The 25,570-nt window shown below is 35.3% G+C and overlaps 1 protein-coding gene across 1 annotated transcript in view; it reads right to left on the bottom strand.

Annotated features, from left to right (window-relative positions):
* The window catches only part of LOC132697889 (discoidin domain-containing receptor tyrosine kinase B-like), a gene marked incomplete in the record, with an annotated part of 461,835 nt that overhangs the window by 112,087 nt on the left and 324,178 nt on the right, over window positions 1–25,570 (bottom strand). Inside the window, 1 exon segment of the mRNA XM_060663630.1 lies at window positions 6,276–6,423. Within this exon segment, the coding sequence (XP_060519613.1) occupies window positions 6,276–6,423 (148 nt within the window).

Raw genomic sequence — 25,570 nt, forward strand, 5'->3', positions numbered from 1 at the left:
AAATCTTTATGGCGACAGCGATAGCGTTCAAGCGTTCCTATACCAGAAACTTTGGAATACCTCAGGAAATTACTCGAATATAATAACAACAGTTAAGATATAATTGAAGAGCTAATCACCCTGACAAAGCTTTGCATGAGTCAAAATATTTTTGTATATAATAACAACTATTATGAACAACAAAATGGCATTCCGTACAAAAAATAGTTTTTATCCGGGCATCCCCTTGTCTACATAAACAAAATGTGGAAGAAACCTTTCCGTTGTACCCTAGAACTTTTGTATTAAACTTATGGCGGTATGGAAATGGGAAAACGACTGATACGGCCCTGATACGAGCAAAAGACCCACGCAGAAATTCTCCCGTATAGTATATGGTCTGAGCAGGAACAATTATGAAAAACGGGACGATAATCCTTTCGTCTACAAAAACAAAGAGGTGCTGAGTTGTATTCTTAGACTGGCTCGGGAGCCAAATTAATTAAAATGGCGAAAATTTACATACATAGCGTTCGCAATTAATTGTTTTATTAGGTGAAACGAGTTCTCAAAACGGCAAGTCGCTGTAGTTATTATAACCAGGCTTTTGGGAGAGAAGGGATCTTTAACTAGGATCGGTTAAATGAGTTTGCGGTCGACGTTAGAAAAAAAATGGAGGCTGTATTTCCGCGAGCGTGGGGGAAAACATAACTTTTCCGCATCTATTTCAGTTCGTATTAGTGTGGTATATTAAATGTTACAAATATTATAGTATTGTAATACTAAAAAAAACAGGCTAAATGAGAAAAACCTTAAAATCAACGAAGAAAAAACGAAAATTATGGTTATGTCCAAAACAAACGGAATTCTGAACGTCGAATTAAATAAGAAACGAATGGAGCAAGTGGACGTTTTTAAATAGCTGGGGGTACAACTAAGTAGCAACGGGTGTCACCAAACGAGACTATTTCACATTTTAAAATCAAGCTTCATAGGAAAGAGGGAAATATCAACTAAAACATTTTTAACATTTGGATGTGAAAGCTGGGCACTGACCCAAAAGGCAAAAAATAGGATTCAAAGCATGGAGATGAAGTTCCTACGAAAGGTCCTATCTAAATTAGAGACAAAACCCGAAATGACAAGATTAGAGAGAGATTGAAAGTACAACCAGTTCTCAAACATATTGAGAAATGCCAACTACGACGGTACGAAAACCTAAAAAGAATGAACAAAAAGAGACCAACAAAACTGATTTGGGAGGCGAGAAGATTGAGCCGAAGAAACAGGGGAAGACCGCAATTAACATGGGATCAGAACATAGCGGATATACTAAGAGAAAGAGGACTAGGGAAAATGGAAGTAGCTAAAATGGCACTACATAAGAAAAGATGGAGGAAATTCGTATACGAGTTGTAAATATTATTCAAAATTAGAAAAAAATATATCAATTATAATCTACTGCAGATAAGGAAACTTTTTTATTTTAACTTTGTCTTTTGCGTTTTTAATAATTTCCTCTGTCCTTTGCGTTTTTAATAATTCCCTGTGTCATTTGCGTTTTTAATAATTTCCTCTGTCTTTTGCGTTTTTAATAATTTCCTCTTACTTTTGCGTTTTTAATAATTTCCTCTGTCTTTTACGTTTTTAATAATTTCCTCTTACTTTTGCGTTTTTAATAATTTCCTCTGTCTTTTGCGTTTTTAATAATTTCCTCAGTCTTTTGCGTTTTTAATAATTTCCTCTGTCTTTTGCGTTTTTAATAATTTCCTCTGTCTTTCGCGTTTTTAATAATTTCCTCTGTCTTTTGCGTTTTTAATAATTTCCTCTGTCTTTTGCGTTTTTAATAATTTCCTCTGTCTTTTGCGTTTTTAATAATTTCCTCTGTCTTTTGCGTTTTTAATAATTTCCTCTGTCCTTTGCGTTTTTAATAATTTCCTCTGTCCGTTGCGTTTTTAATAATTTCCTCTGTCTTTTGCGTTTTTAATAATTTCCTCTGTCTTTTGCGTTTTTAATAATTTCCTCTGTCTTTTGCGTTTTTAATAATTTCCTCTGTCCTTTGCGTTTTTAATAATTCCCTGTGTCATTTGCGTTTTTAATAATTTCCTCTGTCTTTTGCGTTTTTAATAATTTCCTCTTACTTTTGCGTTTTTAATAATTTCCTCTGTCTTTTGCGTTTTTAATAATTTCCTCAGTCTTTTGCGTTTTTAATAATTTCCTCTGTCTTTTGCGTTTTTAATAATTTCCTCTGTCCTTTGCGTTTTTAATAATTTCCTCTGTCTTTTGCGTTTTTAATAATTTCCTCTGTCTTTTGCGTTTTTAATAATTTCCTCTGTCCTTTGCGTTTTTAATAATTCCCTGTGTCATTTGCGTTTTTAATAATTTCCTCTGTCTTTTGCGTTTTTAATAATTTCCTCTTACTTTTGCGTTTTTAATAATTTCCTCTGTCTTTTGCGTTTTTAATAATTTCCTGTGTCCTTTGCGTGTTTAATAATTTCCTCTGTCCTTTGCGTTTTTAATAATTTCCTCTGTCTTTTGCGTTTTTAATAATTTCCTCTGTCTTTTGCGTTTTTAATAATTTCCTCTGTCTTTTGCGTTTTTAATAATTTCCTCTGTCTTTTGCGTTTTTAATAATTTCCTCTGTCTTTTGCGTTTTTAATAATTTCCTCTGTCTTTTGCGTTTTTAATAATTTCCTCTGTCTTTTGCGTTTTTAATAATTTCCTCTGTCTTTTGCGTTTTTAATAATTTCCTCTGTCCTTTGCGTTTTTAATAATTTCCTCTGTCTTTTGCGTTTTTAATAATTTCCTCTGTCTTTTGCGTTTTTAATGATATCCTCTGTCCTTTGCGTTTTTAATAATTTCCTCTGTCTTTTGCGTTTTTAATAATTTCCTCTGTCTTTTGCGTTTTTAATAATTTCCTCTGTCTTTTGCGTTTTTAATAATTTCCTCTGTCTTTTGCGTTTTTAATAATTTCCTCTGTCTTTTGCGTTTTTAATAATTTCCTCTGTCTTTTGCGTTTTTAATAATTTCCTCTGTCCTTTGCGTTTTTAATAATTTCCTCTGTCTTTTGCGTTTTTAATAATTTCCTCTGTCTTTTGCGTTTTTAATGATTTCCTCTGTCCTTTGCGTTTTTAATAATTTTCTCTGTCTTTTGCGTTTTTAATAATTTCCTGTGTCCTTTGCGTTTTTAATAATTTCCTCTGTCTTTTGCGTTTTTAATAATTTCCTCTGTCTTTTGCGTTTTTAATGATTTCCTCTGTCCTTTGCGTTTTTAATAATTTTCTCTGTCTTTTGCGTTTTTAATAATTTCCTCTGTCTTTTGCGTTTTTAATAATTTCCTCTGTCCTTTGCGTTTTTAAGTAGTCAAAGTTGTTTTCATAGTTCAAAGCAAACGCATTAGTGGCTAGCGAGTGCATAAACTACATCTTCCAGGTTCTGCATTGCCTCCTCAATGCTTATTGAAGCGCCAGTTTTTATTCTGGTGTACCAACTGTGATGTGTTTTGATCCTTCTTCAACTTGCATTTAGTGAAGTATTTTGCATGGCAGAGAGCATTGATCTGATCTTGAATATGCGGCAGCGGGTATTTTTCTCTGACGACTCTTTTGTTGATATCACGTATGTCCACGGACATTAAAACTACACCATTTTTTTTTATACTAGAACTATCGGGCTTGCATATTCTGAGCGACTTTCACGAATTATACCAGCCTTTAGAAGGTCATTAACTTGAAGATACGCCAATGGATTAGTGTCCTTTAAGTTTATTGTCATTTCACCAGTCATAATCTGGTCGGGAGTTTTATTTTTGTAAAACAATAAAAGACTTGCTATTCGTAGAGTCAGGTTGATTAATCACAACCCTAACCACACTTTTTAAAGTCATTACGTTCGAAATATTGAGCAGGTTATGGTGCAGTTCGAGCCCAAAATTGTTTTTTTTTCGATTTTTAAACAAGCTCGACTGATGACACCCCATCCAATAATTAGATGGGTGTTCCCTGGCGTAATAATATCTGGTACGACCGCATGAGTAATATCCAAATTCAACGTCGGCATGACAGTGATTAAATTACAAACACCAATAGCATAAACAATTTGGGTCCCAAATCTCGAGAAAGCACGGGCCCTATCGTCTGTTTTGATTATCGCATCGAGAGCGCACTATTTTCGAACAATAACGTTGCCGTTGGTCTTGCGTTGAAATGGCGTTATTATTATTTTTTTTTAATAAAAATGTCAATCACTTGCACAATGATTACAAGTTGGAACTTTGGATGAACCTGGAGCCTCTTCTCGAACTACGTTTAGTGCCTCGTGTTTATTGTGACAAGTATCACGATGGTGTCCTTGGCGGCCACATTTAAAACATGACCCTTTTAAAATCTTCTTGGATTTTTCATGACTTATATCTCGTTTTTCCCCGAAACGGAATTTCCTTCGAGGCATGTCATCGATTTCCAAAACACGTTTTCATTTTTCAAAGCCTGCCTGCTTTAGCGATCATTAAATTATCGCCGACGTTTAATTCATCGTTTAATTTCGTAGCGTCTTAACTACTCAGTTTAAGTTGAATGTTGATGTCGACGCTGGCGCCAACTGCTACGGCAAGGTAGGGTGTTGGCATTTCCTGTGAATGTGACGATGACATCACCGCCATCTTTGTTTGATTCGCCAACTCAGCACTAGGTGACACATTATCTCCGTTCGAATCTGTTGTAAGATTCAGCGCGGCACCGTTTGTGCAATTGTCTGCCGCCATTTTCACACTAATTCGTATTGTTTTTGCAACTATCCCACTTCTGATGTTAACTTGAGAGATGGCGTAAGGGTTTTAACAAATTCAGCAACTATGGTGCTATTATATATTATAATGGTGATATAATAAATATATTATATATTTTTATAATATATTTTTAACAAGTTGTCAGTGTCTGTGGAATAATTAATGAGTTTTTTTTTTAAATAAAATGATTCTTCTTGTTTGATCGTTGTCAGTGGCCATTAATCTCACCCCACCATGAAGAAATTTGCCATGCGCGGACAGGCATAGATGTGTTATGAGTCTTCGTATTGCCACTGTTGTTATTGGACGTGTGTATCAAGTCGCAAGTCATTTCAATCTCCGTTTTTTCTACTGTAAGTCCGGTGTGTGTCATTATAACAAGTGGTAAGTACCTACTGTTTCATTATAGTTTCATATTTTCATAACGATAAAATAAAAAATACCACAGGTTTGAATACTGAGAATATTAAATATTTTCAAAATATCGAGGACTTTGCTATGCGTTGAATCATCCGATATGCGATTTCACATTAAATAAAGCATCACCATTCTGACTAAGTCACTAAATTTAGAATACAATATTTCGTTGGAATTATGAACCTTCAATTATATTCTACAAATTTTAATTTGACCTTTTGATCTTAAGTTTTGACTTATTTTGGGTATTAAGGGTTCTGATGTAAAAAAAAAACAAGATTGATTTACCATTTTTATGAGTTTAGCAATAATGATCTACAAAATTTATTGTGGTTTCTTTATAGGATGCTGCTATATTAACGTTTGATGTCAACGAAACATTTACTTTTACTTAGTTTGCCAATTAAAGTTAAATTTTGTGATGCTTTAAATAAACGATTTGGCGTAAATAAATTCTATGCACGTGTCGTTGGACGGATTTATTTTAAAGAATCCGTTTTTAGCTCCGTGTTACTACTCAACAGTTCACAAAAATCTTCTATCAAAGACCCGGACCACACAATAGCGTTCAGTGCTACGTCCGTCCAAAGTTTACCTTACAGGACACTCAAATCGGGATTTTTAGTTGTGCTCTAGCTTTTAGAGTTGTAGTACGTGTGCGGCACAGTGAAAAAAATGTCTGTGGTCGAAGCGCTTGTTGTTAATTAAAATCATAATGGGGTTATGAGGTATAAATATAGAATGTTTAATTAGAGCGGTGGAGTTTTAATTTTGATTTATTGCATTTTTATGTTTATAAATCCTTTTAATATAAGCAGATTGTCAGTTTTTCCAATTAATGTTATAAATTGCATTTCTTTATGTAGAATATGTCTCTGAAGATGCCCTACCGTTTTTGGCTAAAACGTACGTAATATTTACTAAATAAAAAAGATTCGTATGGACGAATACCCAAGAAAATTTTATTTCGTTTGATTGTATTCTCGCACACTTATAAAACTGAGTGCTCAACTCTTGGGGAAAGTGTAATTTCTCACTGCTTATCCGCACTGGTGGGGAAATATATTCGGTAATAGTGGATAAATCGACTTACGTTCCCAAGGACAGCCGTAGAGTTCTACTCGCATGCAAACGGTGCGAGGATGCTCGCTGTAGGGGATGAATCTGACTTTAGACGCCACGAACGGCAACTCCAGCCTCTGTCTCACCACCAAGTAGGTGTTGCTGTTACCCGTCAACACCTGTTAAACATCAAAAGTCCGATTTAAATGTGTGTAAATAACTGGTGACGCTTTTGTTGATATGTTGGCGGTTGGTATATTAACGGAAAAAGAGATTTTTCCAAACAACACGATTTTAGAATACAAAAAGAGTTTTATTATTTTAATTGAATCGGTTATTTAGAAAGGACATATTTGGTATTTCAGTTTTTCCATTCGCATGCAAAAAAACTCAAATTTTTGTTATCTTTTCCAGTTTTTTTTTCATTTCTTTGTTTTTTGGTTATTTTTTTTCCTGATTGCCGACTTTTCTTTGTATTTTTTTTTCGAAAAAATTAAAATCAATTTTTGTGTTTTCTAATTGTTTAATTATTAAAGAAAGCTAAAAAAAAGTTAATAGACAAAAAAGTTTTATTTCTAGTTGTTTAATTAGCACATATTAGGAATCAACAATTTTACAATCCCCAGCACAGACAGAAGAGGCAAGAATGGATAACGGCCGATATTCTGATACTAATACAGAGCCATCCAAAATTAAATGTCAGGAAAATTATTATTTTATCAATCGTCACAAAAAAAAATAAAAGAAACACCAGTAATGATCAGAAAACGTCCAAACGGCAATTTAATCAGAGACGATAATAAAAAAATATCTTAAAAGAGCAAATCGTGCAACCAATACCTAAGTCAAAAAACGGTAAGGCCGCATTGCATCTATGTTGATAATTTCAAACTTGCTGAGGATAAGGTCGCCAGGGTGATTTGTTCAACACCATTTGGGACTGGTTGAAGTCCACTTTTGTTACTCTACCAAATCCTATAAGCTTTCTGAGCCATGCACTAAGATTATTCACAACAGGACATACGAAAAGTGTGACGAAACTGTGTCAGACACACACTTTGGCTGGAAAAATGGCCTTGGAAGAAAAGATGATTTCTTTAGCATGCAAGTACTAGTTCAAAGACAAAGTGATACTAAACCTTCAAAACATCGGGCTAGGTCAGTGTGACATAAGAATTATAGCTAATTTATACTGTTCAGGAGGAGCTTTCTCGATAACTGTTTAATATCTACTTTGATGCTATTTATGTAAATGGTATACCAATAGAAAACATCCACTATTTATATAATACAATAATATTGAGCAGTTTCTCTGAAGATCTGCAATGGTTGCTGATCAAAAATAACCAAGCTCGTAATGCCAATAGACTAACACTAATTTTAAAGAAGAACAAATTTATTATTGTTAGCAAGCAATATTTTAAGTGTACAATTGTCAATTGGGCAAGAATTAATAGAAATAATTGATACTATGATTACCTCGGATGTTGCCTGAACACTGAATGGAATATTTTTTGCTTCGTGTGCGTAGAATGAATCTATGTTACATATTTCCCATCTTGTTTTATAGATTAGAGGGACGGACATTGATAGACCGGTATTGCTTTTGAAATGTACGCAATGCTGATGTCTTTTTACGTCTAAATAAAACGACCGAGATCTTAAATACAGTATAGCGACCAAAACCGACCAAAACCAAATCTGGAGTACTTCGGACATGTTATGAGGGGCGAGAAGTACTGCTGTCCTCAACTAATAATACGGGGAAAAGCTGAAGTCAGATAGCCAGAACGAACACCTTCAATAGAAGATTTCACCAGAAGAAGAAAAATGTTTGAGAAAAGTCAGTGACGTACGGCCCTGTGACGTCACTAGATCTAATAATTATCATGTACAATATCGGCAATAGAATCTTTAATATATTAATATATATAATAAATAATATATATTTAATATATTAATGAAGAATCTCAACCAACACTCTGTGTAAAGGACTTTTAACCCTCAAAACATAAACATTATGAATTTTCGACCTTTGTTTTCCCCGAAGCGGCAATATTATTTGAGGGTAGTTCCCAGTGATGTAAATATTTTGTCAATTTGTGGCGAACTAAGCAACTAAACTCGAGCCTCGCGGACAAAAGGCAAAGCGCGTCATTTTTTTTTCATGTTTCGCAAATTAGAGAAATAATTTATCGGATACTCGTCAAAAGGGTTCAGTTGCAGCGCAGCACTAATTTAATTACGTGCCTACCTTTAATTCGCGAACTTAAACATTAAAAACTTAAAAAACTTCCGAGTCGGCATTGTAGTATCCGCGCAAAACTTCGGGAAAAATTAAATTTCGACGGAGATGCGTCGCCCGGGTTTAATCGGATTACGAGGATTTTTACGTCATTCGTGAGGGGGAACGTAGCGCGCGGGGGACGGGAGTGGGCTGCTGATTGAATATTTATTAAAGAAAAAACCATTTACCAACCATAAAGCGAGCTAGGAAAAGCTGACCATAGGGTTTACCAGATATAAGACATAAAAGTGATTATTTGGCTTATAAAATATCCCGTTCCAGACAAGGGTGTCACTAACTATAAAAATAATTTATATATTAATAAAATCACTAGTAATCTCTAAAGAACCAATTAGAATAAATACTTAAGAATCAAAACAAAATCCCGCATATATAAATCTGTAGGTCGACCATTCATTACATATAGATAGAATGTCTGAACAACGGAGTATAGTGAAGATAGCAAGAGATAAATCGCCTGCCGGTCGGAAACTATCAGTTTTCCCTGTAATATTAATATATATTAATATAGAAGCTCGCCTCCTCAAACAATATACAAGCAGGTACGGAGTAAAATGCGAGAAATAAGTATCTGAATAAATACAGAGTGATATTTTTTACAAGGTCGTGCCTTTTATTCTCAAAATTTTTTACTTGCTTCTTTAAAAATTTATTGCCCTCTTGGCATTTTTTATATATACGACTGTTATTGAGAACAAAAATACAAACCACTAGATATATGCCCCAAACTGCAGACGAAGCCCAAAGCTAAGCGAAGATCGCTGACACCGCTTCGAAAGCCCTATTTATTCGATGGCAATAGTGTAAAATACGCTCTTAAATATTCCAGCCTTTGCATAGGCCAGTTAAAAACAAATTCTGAAAAAAACCTCTGGTTAATTCGGAAAAAAGAGAAACGACAAAAATATCAGTGGCGTGCATTTTTAGTTAACACCATTCTTTTAGCATCCTGTATTTCAGAAAAAATGCAAGTCCGGACATAGGTTCATAGAAACCGTTTTCTCAAAACATGCACATGATGATGCAAAAGTTGTACGCATAGTGTGCCTCAAGGTATATCGACATGATTTTTAAAACAAATGGTAATGGAATTACTTAGATTAATAAATTAAGATTAAATTACTTCAGGAAATTAAAAACTATAAATATCAAAACAGATATATAAGATACCTACATGAAACTTGTTTTTATACACACCATGCAATATCCAACCGATTGATTGATTCCAGATCTATTTAGAAAATTATTTATAATATACTTTAATAAACATAATATATTTAATCTTTATGTTTCTAAAGCCCCCTTAAACTCTGTCCGTTATAGCTTGGCCAACAGTAACAGGTGTTAGACATCCTGCAAGTTATTTCGAAAATTTGCGTTAGCCATACTTTGAGACAGACTATACCAGTATTGCTACTCTCCTTCACTTTTATTTATACGTACATATATATTTTTTTAAATTGAAGTGCAATTTTTTCAAAAAACTACAGTTTCGAGAATCTAATTAATTAAGTTATTGCAACTTGTGACTTGAATGCAATTTAAAAATTTAATGTCGTGCCAAAATATTAAACTTAGCATTTTTCGCTATTGTCCGATGGTTATTTTTTTATAAAAGAAAGTAGAATGCTCATAATATAATTTTTCAACCATTTAATCGCCACTTTAGTATACCAAAACAATTAAAACTAAATAAAAGCGTAATTATTTGACATCTTGGATGCTGCTTTAGTCACGAGTTTGTTTTGCCACAAGTGTTTAATAAAACGTTTCACACGTTGCCGATTAATAGACTAAGCTTTAATACGTTTTATGAGTGACCTATGACGGGATTATCAAAGCATCCAATCTCCCCCGAACCCGTGACTAAAGTGCCGGAAACGTCTGAAGTGGCTCGAGGAATTTGTAAATAAATATTTAACAATGAAATAGCGTCTAAGATCTTGATTTTCATACAGATTCCTGAGTGAAGACGCTCCTGAACTGTTCAAGGCATAAAACTACAGTCCTATAAATATTTAATTGCATTATTCACCTTTGGAGCCAATACAAAGCAGGAACCTACTTCTGCGGATTGAGATTACGAATTTTTATAACACCATTTATTTAGTAGTAACTTTATCAAGACTGATAAATATTTATGCATCCTAAAAAATTTATTATTTTAAATTCTTCCGAGACTGGTTGGTTATCCTTTGCTCTCTCTATTAATGAAATTTTATCTCGGACGGGATATTATTTAAGTTGCCGAGTAATAACTATTAATGGCGAAAGCCGGGAAAAGTGCAGATACATTAGTTAAGGGGGACGTTAAGTTACTTAAAAGTTTAGTCGCCAAATAAATTCTGTTTTATGGTTAGAACTTCGCAGATCGTGCATGTGTGCCTGTATATACTGTAGATCCGGGCAAATGTAAATGTGTTTTATGGAAGGAATTTTGATTTCGGGGTTAAGCAAGCCGAGTTTAGACCGTGAGTTACACGAACTATAACGAACTTATTATAATTTACGTAGGGATGCGGAGTTGTAAATCTTTCCAAATCTCTTTCGCCGTTACGTATTGTCTTTGATATTTGCCATGGACTGAACGGCATATTCAGGATATGAATAAAATTGCTTTTAATCTGTTTACACTCTCGGAATGAAACACGATGAAACGCAAATATGATGAAACGAATTTTCGTAATCAGTAACAGCCACCCATCGTTCGGTATTGTTTGCGCTTTGCGAAATCCATAATGAAGGTCCTTTTTTTAACAGCGAACTCTTGGTTGTTTCAGTTGCACATCACTAGGCGATTTAGAAAATCGAAAAACAAAAATGAATGGCTCTGATTCACCCTTGCTCATAAGATTATCCATACGTCAGCTCTTCCATATCTTAAGGATAAATTTATATGCATAGGTTGCATAATTGAACTGCTGCCTTTTTGAAGAACTGAATAAGCGTTCTTTTCTCTGTTGTTACAGTTTCATTTTCAACCGCCACAATTTTTTTAATTTATCACAAAAAACTCTCTCGAAGAAACCTAACTGAATGTGGCTCAAGTTAGATTTGGATTTGGATTCGGATTTGCGAATATGACAGTGGACCAGTTCGTTATTTACCTTAATTTAAAAAAAAAAAACGTATTCCTGTGGAAATGCCAGGAAGGCAAGCACGGAAATGTTGTAAGGGAACTCCCGAAAATCATATTCAATGTTGCTATACAGAAAATAACCCCTTTTCTGTACGCATCACCCCAAATAATAATTTAATTAGTATTTCGCAATCTTGAAAAAATCTGACGTTGTGCCAGATCTTCAACCATACCATTGAAGAGCCATTTCGGGGACCTTCAAAATGATGTACAACTCCTGACGTCCCAGAGATTCAACCAGACCATGAGAGAGTCACTTGGAAGAGGTTCAAAATAATGTACTACTCAACTATCTTGAAACGGTGGGGAAGATATTAAACTACCCCCAATAATAAAATAACCAAATATTCGGTTTATTTATTTCGGAATCTCAAAAAAAACCTGACGTTGTCTCAGATATTGGATTAGACTATTGAAAAGACACGTAGAAGAGCTTCAAAATGATGTACTACTCAACCACCTTGAAAAGGTCGGCAAGATTTAAAACTACCCCCAATAATGAATAACTATATATTTTTGTTATTTATTTCGGAATCTCAAAAAAACCTGACCTTGTCCCAGATATTGAATTAGACCATTGAAAAGACACGTAGAAGAGCTTCAAAATGATGTACTACTCAACCACCTTGAAACGGTAGGGAAGATATAAAACTACCCCCAATAATGAAATATCCAAATATTCGTTTTATTTATTTCGGAATCTCAAAAAAGCCTGACGTCCCAGAGATTCAACCAGACCATGAGAAAGTCACTTGGAAGAGGTTCAAAATAATGTACTACTCAACCACCTTGAAGCGGTTACCAATAATGAAATAACAAATATTCGTTTTATTTATTTCTAAATTTTAAAAAAACCTGACGTTGTCCCAGATATTAAATTAGACCATTTAAGAGCCATTTTGGAGAGCTTCAAAATGATGTACTACTTAACCACCTTGAAAGAGTCGGGAAGATAAAAAACTATCCCCAATAATGACATAACCAAATATTCGGTTTATTTATTTCGGAAGCTCAAAAAAACCTGGTGTTGCCCCAGATATTGAATTAGACCATTGAAAAGACACGTAGAAGAGCTTCAAAATGATGTACTACTCAACCACCTAATTTAAATATTAGCGTTCATTAAGTTCTTTTTTTTAAATAGTATAGGTACTTTGAATTTATAATATATGTTGTTAATTTTTCCTTTCCAAATATAAAGTAGTAAGGCATTTTATAGGGAACCAAAATAATTCAGTTTTTAATTTTAAGGGTCACCTTTGTCAAATTTCTTGTATTTTTCGGCAACTCTAAATTTAAAATCAGGTAAGTGACCATCGAAAGTGAAATTGCCCACGATCTGTTTGCCACATACAAAATTGACAAAAGACAAAGCAATTTCAGATTATGAAACTTGCAGTAGCATACCATTTTTTAAAAATTATAATAATTAAATAACAAAATACAGCCCTCCATCTAAATAAACAAAAAACTGCATGCGTTCTGGTCAATTGCTAAAACGGATTTGGGCAATTTTTCTCGCTACGATATCCCGCGAACACGCGGCCCCGTAGGTACGGAAAATCCGCATTGCCCCGTTTTCATCATCATCTATACCAATTTCACTCCCCCGTGTGCCCCCGGGGAAATTCGGAACGCGATACCGAAGAGATAATGGGGCGGCGATGTTGTAAAAGTGCATCTCTTTCATTCGACTCGATTTCCGTTCGCCCTGTGCCGGTTTTTGCTCCCGATTCTCTTGTGTTTTGAGGGCATTTTCGGGCCCTCGTCGCCGCCCCAAAGCCCCGCCGGCAACGCGTCGCGATTTAGCCATGTTTTAGGCGCGAAAATTGTTAACTTGAAATGCTAGTTCTAGAAATATATATATATAAAAAAATGATAACAGAATGGAATAATTACGATAAAAAATAATAATAATTACAGGAAGAAAAATCATCGACGCCAAAGAAAACTGGCTACAGAGGAGGTGCGACGAAGTAGAAGAGTTACAAACAGAGCACAGAGATAGAGAACTGCACAGAAAGATCAAAGAAATGGCGGGTCTGCGGAAACCCAAACACATATCTCTAATAAGCGATAACAACAACGAACTAGAACTCGACCCCGAAAAGCAAAAACTGATATGGCAAAACTACCTGAGGGAATTGTTTGGAAATGAACAGAGAAGAGAAGAACCTCCCCAAATCCAGAAGGGGGACAAACTACCCATACTAAAAGAGGAAGTCCTACAGGCTATCAGGGACACAAAAAGCAATAAGGCACCAGGCGACGACCAGACGACGGCAGAACATTTTAAGTATATAAGTGACAACGCCATCACAACATTAACCCGGCTTTTCAATGAAATATATGAAAATGGAATATTGCCTCAAGACTGGCTAACATCGACCTACATAGCATTACCCAAAAAAAGCAAAGCCCGAAAGTGCGAAGATCACAGAACAATCTCCCTGATGAGCCATGCAGCAAAAATCTTCATGCGAATAATATTCAACAGAATCTATAACAAATGTGAAGAATATCTGAGCCGATCGCAGTACGGGTTTAGGAAACGCACAGGCACAAGGGAAGCTACTCTGGGATTAACTCTAATAGCAGAGAGGTACATGGAAGTCCAAAGGAAACTCTATGTGTGCTACGTCGATTACAAAAAGGCCTTCGACCGTATAAAGCATGAGGAATTAATACGAATCCTGATGGAAATAGGACTGGATGGTAGAGATATAATCATCATCCGCAACATGTACTGGGACCATAAGGGCTGCGTACGAACGGAGACTGGAAACACCGAATACGTAAATATAGAAAGAGGGGTAAGACAAGGATGCATACTGTCCCCACTCCTATTCAACGTGTACGCGGAGTCTATAGTGAAAGCATCATTACAGATCTGCCCCGAAGGAGCTAAAATAAATGGGAACATTATCAACAACATAAGGTACGCCGACGACACCGTGGTGATAGCAGATTCGGAAGAACAACTGCAAACTTTGATGAGCATTCTAAATGAAGAAAGCTCAAGAATGGGCCTGGAAATCAATACCGCTAAGACCAAGACCATGGTATTTGACAGATCCTCACAGGGGCACATAACCAACATTATGATAAATGGTCTCAGACTTCAAACGGTGCAACTCTACATCTACCTGGGCAGAGAAGTCAACAACCAACTGGACCACTCAAAAGAAATAAGAAGAAGAATAGAAATCGCCAGAACTGGATTTCTAAATATGCGTAAAGTGCTATGTCATCCGAGACTATCAATAACTCTCAGACTAAGAGCACTTAAATGCTACGTATGGGCTCTATTGCTTTATGGCTGTGAGACATGGACACTTAAGCAAGACGACATCAAGAAACTCAACACATTCGAGATGTGGCTTTATCGACGTATGCTTCGGGTCAGTTAGACAAGCCACACAACTAACGAGACGGTGCTACGTAAAATGAACACACGAGCACACTTGTACACGCTCCTTAAAATACGTAAAACCGCTTACCTCGGACACATCATGCGCCACCAAGAGCACGAACAGCTTCGGCTGATATTGGAAGGGAAGATAGAGGGTAGATGGAACATAGGCCGAAAGAAGAAATCATGGCTGAGAAATATCCGGGACTGGACCCACACAGATGGAAATGCCCTCATACATCAAGCCCAGAACAGAGAAATGTATGCCACAATGGTCGCCAACCTCAGCAGAGACGGCACTTAGGAGGAGGAGGACAGGAAAAAGATTGAAAGAGGATTGGAAAGCCAAATAAGCAGAGGATTGAAGCAAGGATGTTATTTATCCCAGTTTTATTTCAGGTACTTTAACAAATGGGTTTTGACAGCTGGAAAAACGAATGCAGTAGAATAGGAATTTAAAAAAAGAGGCACGGCATACGACCCCTTTATTCTTAAATTATCAGTTCGTCGATAAAGAAGATAGATAGATATAATGAGAAAATTATTTGAATACACATTTAGACACCAAGAAGACGAAGAATAGCATAATAACATAAATTAAATTTGAACATTGAAGGTTGGAAATTTTCGTGCTACTCAATATGGTCTGATCAGGGTGGCAAATAATCCAGAAAGATACCTTGAAATAATGCTGGCTCCAGTTGGCCAATTATTCAAATAAATCAGAAAATAAATAGCTTTTAACCATGCTCACCTAAGTGAATTTGGTGAAACATGAGTTCTACGGCCAACTCCATGTGTCAATCTAAGACAGCGGTTTTGAACTTCATGAATACAATATTATCTAGACAAGGCATGGACACCACTAGAGTATCCCAAAGAAGTCTGTGAAAGACAATGACAAATTAACTTACTGTATGCAATCTTGAATTTGCTTGTAACATGTTCTCTAAACCTGGAGTAACTCCTAAACTTTTTGCAACTGCTACAAAAACGCAAAATAGAGTTCTTTATGAAAGCGAAGATCATCGATGTTTAAGGCCTGAATATCCTTTCAAATAATTTCTAACATTTTTTTTTGAAAAATAATAAAAAAGGGCGAGAAGAGGATTGGCAAGACACTCTAACTATTCGTAGATCTTTATAATGTTCCCAATAGTTACTTGAAGCATTTCAACTGTTATATGGGGTGGGAAAAATGAATGTAGTAGAATGAGAATTTAAATAGGAGAGCTGGGCATATACACATACACCCCACTTGAGAATCACCATCAGCTTTGACTTTCAAATGGCTTACAAATTCTTCTTCTTCTTCCAATGCGTATCCATTAATGGATGTTTGCGATAACATTTTCCATTGCTTCTCTGTTTCTTGCGATATGTATCAACGTCTGTACATCATGCAGGCCAGTCCACTGTCTGATGTTCCGAAGCCACGACATTTTTTTTCTTCCGATCCCCCTCCTGCCTTCGATCTTGCCTTCAATCAACAGTTGTAAAAATTGATATTTTTTGTTTCGCATGATATGCCCCAGATATGCCGTTTTCTTCTTCTTAATTGATTTAAAAAGTTCACGTGGTTTGTTAACACGTCTTAGAATTTCATCGTTGGTCAATCTAGCCGTCCAGGGTATCTTGAGAGTTCTGCGGTGTAGCCACATCTCAAAGGCCTCTAATTTGTTTATTGTAGTTGTCTTCAGTGTCCACCCCTCCATGCCGTAAAGGAGCACCGACCAAACGTAGCATTTCACGAATCTCATTCTTAGGTCAAGGTCAAAATCAGAGCAGGTTAGCACTCTTCTGAACCTCAAGAAAGCTTGTCGGGCCTGTTCTATACGGTATTTTATTTCGTTGTCCGATGTCCAGTCTTCGAAAAGCCAGGTACCCAAGTACTTGAATTTGTCCACTCTTTCTATGGGTCTAGCATTAAATGTTATGGTGGAGTTTGGAAACGTGTTTAGATTCCTGGATACGATCATGAATTTTGTTTTTTTGGTATTAATATTTAAGCCCATTGATTTGCTCTGTTCTCCTACCTTATTGACCAGTTGTTGTAGGTCGTGTATATTGTCAGCGATTAGGACCGTGTCGTCCGCATAACGAATATTATTAATCCAAACCCCAATAACCTTGATTCCCATTTCCACGTCTTCTAAAGCCTCCTGGAAAATCGCCTCCGAATATAAATTGAACAAGAGTGGAGACAGCACACATCCCTGTCGCACTCCCCTCCTAATCTGTATGGTGTTCGACATAGTATTGTCCAGTTTTATTTGTGCCGTTTGGTTCCAGTACAAGTTCTCTATGCAACGGATGTCTTTTTGGTCTATATCAAGCCCTTTAAGAAGTTGGACTAACTTGTAGTGTTTTACGCGATCAAAAGCTTTTTCATAATCTATGAAACATAGACAGACATCCTTTCTCTGGTCGTAGCAGTTCTGGACAAGTACTTGTGTTGCGACTATCGCCTCTCTTGTACCTAGCCCCTGCCTGAACCCAAATTGTGAGTCGCTCATGTCTCTCTCACATTTCTTGTATATTCTTTGATGTATGATTTTAAGAAATATTTTTAAGGTATGGCTCATCAGGCTAATAAGCCTGTAATCTTCACATTTTTTTGCATTGGTCTTCTTAGGCAGGGGGATAAAAGTAGAGGACAGCCACTGTTTGGGATAATGACCTGTCTCATAGATAGTGTTAAATATTTTATGTAGTCCTGTGATGCCGAGTAGTTTAAGCATTAAGCTTACAAATTAACATAACCCATTTTCAACACGAAAATTTTGAAATCTAATAATAATATAAGAAAAAAGGGGAGAAAAAAGATTACAGTGTATCATCAGCATTAGCGTTATCGATATTGTTCCCAATTATTATTCCAAGCACTATAATTGTAGGAAATTAGCATGGGCCTTATTGATAAAGGAGATAATTTTGGATAATATCTAATGAGGAAACTACTAAAATAATATAACACAGCAATAAAGTTTAACACCAAGAAGGTCAAATACCTAACCATCAGAAAGCGATCTACAGATAAACAAGATTAGAGCTGGCAAGCAGGTCTTAGGTCGGGAACAATACTGAAATTCTTCGAGAGAGAATAAAACAAGGATAAGAATAAACTAGGTATGGAAATGTTTGGAAAATAAGTACTCAATATGGGATGACCAAGTTAAGAATGAATCCAACGAGATACCTTGGAGTTATGGATATGATTTACCAGTTAGTTAGCATTGCGTGAAGTTGAATATTCTTTTGTATAAAAAGAGAAAAAGAGAGGTGCACTAATATGGAAAGAAAATATAAAATCGAAATTCACCCAAAAAGATTATATCGCAATTCCCTTAACTCTTTTTTCCTACTGTAGACTGAGTATGGATGAGCTTTTTGAATAATATCGTAAAAGCAAGAAGACATTTGGGAAGTTATATTGAGAACAATCAGAATGATAAAATGTGTAAACTAAGTAATAATAATAATAATAATAATAATAATAGGTAATAGATGTGTAGGTAATTTTGTGAAAAACAATTAATTGTAAATAATTAAGTAGTGAACAGTTCTGATGTTATTGCTAAGGAGTTGAATAATCATTTCTCGAATGTAGGTAAGAATATTGTAGAACTGAATTAAGAGATAAGCGCAATCTCGATGAAACACTGTCGTGATATAGGCTTTGATGAAATTTGTTGTGAATCTAGCTTATATTTAGAACTAACAACTGAGTATGAAATTAGAACTGTTATATCAAACTTCCTCTGGGCATGATCAAATTACGGTCCGAGACGTTGTCAATTTACAGGATGAACTGATACCTATTATCAAAAAATTATTCAATAACATTCTTAATTCTGGAAAGTTTCCCGAAAAATTAAAAATGATTAAAATTTGTTCTATTTATAAGAAAGAAAAATAATAGAAACTATATCTAAATATGTCTGCCTTGATGAGTATCAATATGGATTCATAAAAAATAGCCGTACTCTGAGCGCTGGATCTTGTAAATCGATTAGGGTCCGACTTAGATGCAAAACATGTTTGAGTTGCAGTATTTATTAAGAAAGCGTTCGATGTTGTCAATACTGATGTTTTGTTAGCGAAATTAAGTAATAAAGAGTATTTACGGGCTAATAAGAACTTATTTATTGGATAGAAAACAATATGTTCAAAAAAGTGAAATGCAATCGAGTGTATGTAGTGTTCCTCAGGGTTCAGTCCCGGGACGATTGTTGTACTTGTTATATGTGTTAAATTGGCAGTGTACAGAGCTTACAGCACGGTATTACACATACGCAGACGATACGGTGTTACTTTATAGTGGTGAAAGTGAGAATGAATTATAAGAAATAATACGTTCTGATTTAAAAAATATACACAGTGGCTTTTGGGTAATAAATTAAAAATCAATATTGATAAAACTAATTCATGTTTTTCAAGCAAAAAAACAAAGTAATGCAGATGCCAAGACTAAGTATTGAAAATATAAACATAAATCGTGTAAAACGAATTATATATTTAGGCCTACTGATCGAGGATAGTTTAAACTGGGCTGAGCATATTCATTTTATATCAAATAAAATTTACCCAATGGTCAGTGCCACATATAAAAGCCAAAATCATCTGAGTTACGGTCGTAAAATGAATATTTCCAATTCTTATTTTGTATCACATATGAGATACCTAATTCCAATATGGGGTACATGTGGCGCAACTTATTTTAATAAAAAACAAACTCTACAAAATAAATTCTTAAAGAATTTATTTAATTACGATTGTCGCACGCATACAGAAAATTTGTATAGAGAATTGGACATTTATACAATAGACATATTGCTTAAACTAGAACAATGTAAATTTATATACAAGGTGATAAACAAAATACAAAAGTCTAACATGAAGATTATATTTAATTAAGACAGTCACATGTACGACACCAGATCTCATGACGATATTTGCAATTATAATATACAGTATTCTAAGCAGCATGTACCTACAATAAGCTTCCAGAAAATTTAATTAATATAAATAAATATATTAAATTTGTAAAACAGTTAGAAATTCACTTCAATGTAAATTAAATACAGGTTCTTTACAATGTATAATAGTAATAAGATTAAGTAGTGGGCTGAATACCTACCATTTTTTTTGTATTTATCCTTTGTATAAATTTATTATTTGTATTCTGGGGACCAGTGCTTTACGCACTGAGAAAAACATTCTCAATAAATTTTTTTATACCTGTATAAATAAATAACGTACGCAAAACAGTAATAATAAAATATAACAGTAATAATAAAATATTGTTTATTTCCACTAGACTTGCATACAGTGCCAAAATCGGATAATGTCAAGCAAAATACAAAATGCAAACAACGACTGAGTCATCTGTACCCGCCACCATCACCGGGAATACTCAAAAAATCTTTAAAATGCGGCCAAATATCCATCCCCCCCGTTGCAACGCGGAACAGGTGCGTCCTAAACCCCTTATAAATGTAAAAATGCACCGCAAAATGAACCCACAACACTGCCGCAGTGCGGTCCCCAGCGATATTATGTTCCCCAGGACGAAACATATATGGAGTAGCATCTGGTCTCTTCTCTCCGGAACCCCGATATTGCCTTCTCTTATATCTATTATGTATAAGGAGGCGCTATCAAAATTTAGGCCTCCGTCGTGGTACTTTTGTGGCGGTTTATCGGACTTTTTTTCTTTGAGTTTCAAAAGGGAAAGAATTTATTTAATAAATCGTCTTTTTCTCACTTATCCAGTACGAACGAATAAAGGCGAAATATGATTCCAAAAACAAGACAAGACAAAGGAATGGATGACAACTGATATTCTAGAGCTGTTATGTAAGAGAAGGAAATGTTAAACAGAGATGACATGAAGCAATTGTCTTAGGATATATGAATAATGCAAAGACATTTCAAGACATGCAACGTATATATCTACAGGGTGCTTCAAAAAAATGTATACACACTTTGAACTTCCATAGAAAATTTATTTACCGTTCTACAAAGTTAAATTTCAGGAAAATAGAAAGCTGAAAGTCCAATGTAAATGAAACATAAATAACAAATGTTAATACTGTTCAAATTGGTGACCTGCAGCATCAATACAATTCTGAGTACGAGTCACCACTGATTCTGTACATCGTATCAAAACGTCCAATGAGATTTCTCTTCACACTGCTTGAATCTCATTCCAAAGAATGTCTAGGTTACGTGGTTTACGTTTGTTCACCTCATCTTTTACTGTGCCCCACAAGAAGAAATCCAGTGGTGTCAGGTCTGGAGAGCGTGCTGGAAACTCGATTGGCCCCCTGCGTCCTATCCACCGACCCGACAAATTTTGATCCGGGTAAGCTCGTACGTCCCTGTGATAGTGCGGCGGAGCACCATCTTGTTGAAAATAAAAATCATCATTACCGTATAATGCACGAATGGCAGGAAATATGCAATCAGCAAGCATTGTTAGGTAATTAATACCAGTTACAGTGCCTTCAAATCGAAAAAGTCCAATGAGTCCCCTTGAAGACAAACCGCACCACACATTTACAGCTTTTTCAATTGTAATGTGAGCATTTTATTCACCCCAGTAAACACAATTGTGCCTATTGACAGTTCCATTAAGTTTGAATTGGGCTTCATCCGACCAAATGATGCTACCCATAAATCCCGGTTCACGTATCACCATCTCCTGAATCCATTCACAAAATTGCAACCTTCGATCTGGATCGTCGTCATTTAGCTGTTGCACCAGCTTTGGAATGTAAACACGATACTTGCCTCTCTTCAGAATGCGTAGCACGCTGCTAGCACTTACATCACTTTCACGTGCCCCTTGCCTTGAAGATTTGTTAGGAGAGCGTTGAAATAGTTCCAAGACTGCCGTTGATAACTCATCACTTGTAGCTGTTCGAGGCCGACCTGAATGACCTTTATGCACATCACACACTGTTCCATGAACTTCGAATTTGTCTCGTATGCGTGTAATTGTTAATCTTGAAGGTGGTTCTGTATCATACTCCCTTCTCCACTGTCTTTGAACTTCATTTACATTCTCAAACTTCCAGTACCACTTAATAACCTGCTTACGTTCTTCAAAACTCAAACGTACGTTCCCCATGTTGATATTACAAATTCCAACTGATAATATTACATAGAGGGACGATTATGCTGGCACCTGGCGAAGAAATATAACTTTAGCCTTGTAGAGCGGGAAAACTACAATAGTTTAAAGTGTGTATACATTTTTTTGAAGCACCCTGTATATCTAAACTATATGATGGTAAAAGTCGCCGTATTCACATGCATACAGAGCCAAAATACGGGAAAGTTGCGGGATTATCGCTTATTAATAAGGTCTGCTCAAAAAAACTAATTCCATTCGTTTAATTACTTATATGCAACGAACAAAATTACCCAAGAAGGCAATTTAAAGCAAGAACTGAGCATGCCATAGTCAAATATGGAACAAGCGCGGAACTTGGTATGACAATAATAAGGTGTAAGGTAATAATTTGACAAAATTCATGACCTGCCTTCATGGCGCATTAAGAAGAAAACGATTTTCTATGCACATAGACTTTGACCTCAAGCACTTCTCTACACCAAAAGGTTACTACAAAGAAAAGAAGCCAACAACATAGCAAACGAGTTAGGCCGTACGAAGCTGAGCAAATCTGCTGGCGGTGACTATTAATACCAAAGGATTAAAAAATCGTAACGATATTTTGAATGATGAATGTGAGTTTCCTCACTATATTTGGGAAAAACATTTTGGTTAACCATAGGGCTTGGGAGATTGTAGCTCAGGAGTCATTTATAGGTTCCATCGGTGCCATTATACCAAAATCATTTCAAAATAGAGAACCCTAATTAGATTTATTACATCCGAACATCAGAAATGGCGAAATCGGGATAATTGATAACCGCTTGTGGTTTCAACAAGATGGAGAGTGAAAATGTTTTCAAACCTGTGGATGGGACGAAAAGTGACTGCCGAGTGGCCGCCTAGTTCACCAGATTTAAATCTTCTAGATTTTTGTCTTTGGGATCATCTCAAAACTAAAACCAAACCCAGCATCTTGGTTGACTTAGAAGGGTGGACAGCAGAAATTCGAGCTATAACACCGAACGATCTCCAAAACATTGTAAGGGAATTTACGGATCGCTTAAGACATTGTTAAGTAGCAGAAGGGCTACAAATTGAGAATTTATTAAAATAAGTACATTTTTCCTTTGCTTTTAAATAGTTTTTATTGTTTATCATTAACTATGTCGTTCATAAATTAAATTCTAGTTAATTCGCTAATTCATAAATTATTTTCGCATTTTATCGTTCCTGCAACAACAGTTGAATTTGGGTATATTTAAAACAAGAATTGTTTGGTAGCTTAGTAAACTAAATATCAGAACATTTACACAACTTTGAATAACTAATTCAAAATATAACCCGTATCGGGGAAAACAATTTATAGTAAAATATAAGCCAATGAGGAAAATTAAGTATATATTAAAAAAGGATTGAAAAAATTACAAATTCCATATTTGTAAAGCAAAAAATGGAGATTCTGTTGTGTAACACAGTTTCAACTAAGCTCTGAAGAAGGCAACAGGATAATTGGCGAAACGTCAGTAAGTTAGGTTTATCATCAACAACCACAACAGGAGGAATGTAGATAGTATTATAGAAGTTTCTTTGAAAAATTGAAGCAACAAAATTTATAACCATTGCTATACAACATCATATGCAGCATCGGTGTTGCAAAACAATTTTTGTTAAGTGTTTTTGACAAAAAAAGTGAACGATCGAAATTGTAAAAATTATGTTTCTTTTTGAAGCAAGGATAGTAAAAACGTTTCCATAGAGAGGTTCGTGCACACCGCAAAATGAATTAGCGTGCAAGGTGACATCTGCACGTCAGAGGATCATGCTAATGGCGTCTTCTTGATATTAACAAATGACAGTGTGGGTTCGGGGCGGGTTTTTGGAGACGTGCCACGCTGATAAAGTTGACAAACACTTGTAAGTATGATTAAGTGTTTCGTGGTCTTTTTAGGCTGCGGGTTGTGCGTTTCCCGACAATTTACACACACCGTAAGGTACGACGGGTCCCGTCGTCCGTCAAGAATAGGGTCGCTTGTAAAATGAGGGTTATTCGTTTTCGGGGGGAATTCGTTGAAAGGTGGAAAAGCAATGAAATATTTAAGGTGTCCCGTTGTTTGTAGACGGATGCGGTTTTGATCTGGGTCGGGATATATTAAGGACGTGACCTTTACAGTACAGGTAATGGTTTGAGGTTCTATCCAGGAAATGCTTTCTGGAAAGCATTAAGTCCGGACAGTATTCGGATTTCGTCTGAAAGTCAGCGATGGCGCGTTAATATATTGCTCAATACTTATAAATTGCAAAAACTAATTTGCGGAACTTTCAAATACATTCCATTCCATTAAAGAAGAGGTTAGTTTCAAAGGAATAGAAAGAATAACCAACCAAAACTACATTTTACCAGATTAAAATCTATTTATAAATAAATAATTATTTATCTATATATATATATATATCGATATATCTTATATATATATATATATATATATATATATATATATATATATATATATATATATATATATATATATATATATATATATATATATATATATATATATATATATATATATGATGACACTATATTCCGGGATATCATCCGTTCGCTCGTTGAACTCCGACTGGAATCCTGCATCCGACTGGAATCCTGCAAATCTTGCATCCGACTGGAATCCTGCAGACGTTTCGCCAAAATCTCACTTGGCATCTTCAATGCTCGCGCTCCGAAAACACTATATATATATATATATATATATATATATATATATATATATATATATATATATATATATATATATATATATATATATATATATATATATATATATATATATATATATATATATATAATTATAAAACCTTTGTTCTGTTCAACGTTTCGACCACAATATGGATCTTCATCAGGAATCTTAGCGGTATTTTTAATAATTATTATTTTATTTATGTTACTCATATATTTCTAAATTACAATATTGATTAAGAAGAACACAACACACCAACCACTCCATTAACGTCACAAATTCTTCATCTGAGCGGGAAGGTTTAGCAACTTAAAATCAATTAGGAGGCGGCTGCGAAAAGTGGATTAAAAAGTTTACGATCCGGTTCGTCGGCGCCGCCATTGATACTTTGCTAATAAACCGTCATAAATCTATTTCGTCCCCGTTACATTTCACCCCCACCTCGCGTTTTCAAACTTTTAATGAAATCCCGTTAAACATTTTTTTTCGTCGGCGGAAAATAATCCGACGCCGACGTCGAAAAGTTAACGCGACACGGCCGAAATTAAAATTTTTGTTTAAATTTAAATCGACCCGCGACGATCTGTTCGGCGTCCATTTTTTAAT

Source organism: Cylas formicarius, unplaced genomic scaffold, assembly GCF_029955315.1.
Source record: "Cylas formicarius isolate icCylForm1 unplaced genomic scaffold, icCylForm1.1 PGA_scaffold_2__14_contigs__length_35257938, whole genome shotgun sequence".
Classification (NCBI taxonomy): domain Eukaryota; kingdom Metazoa; phylum Arthropoda; class Insecta; order Coleoptera; family Brentidae; genus Cylas; species Cylas formicarius.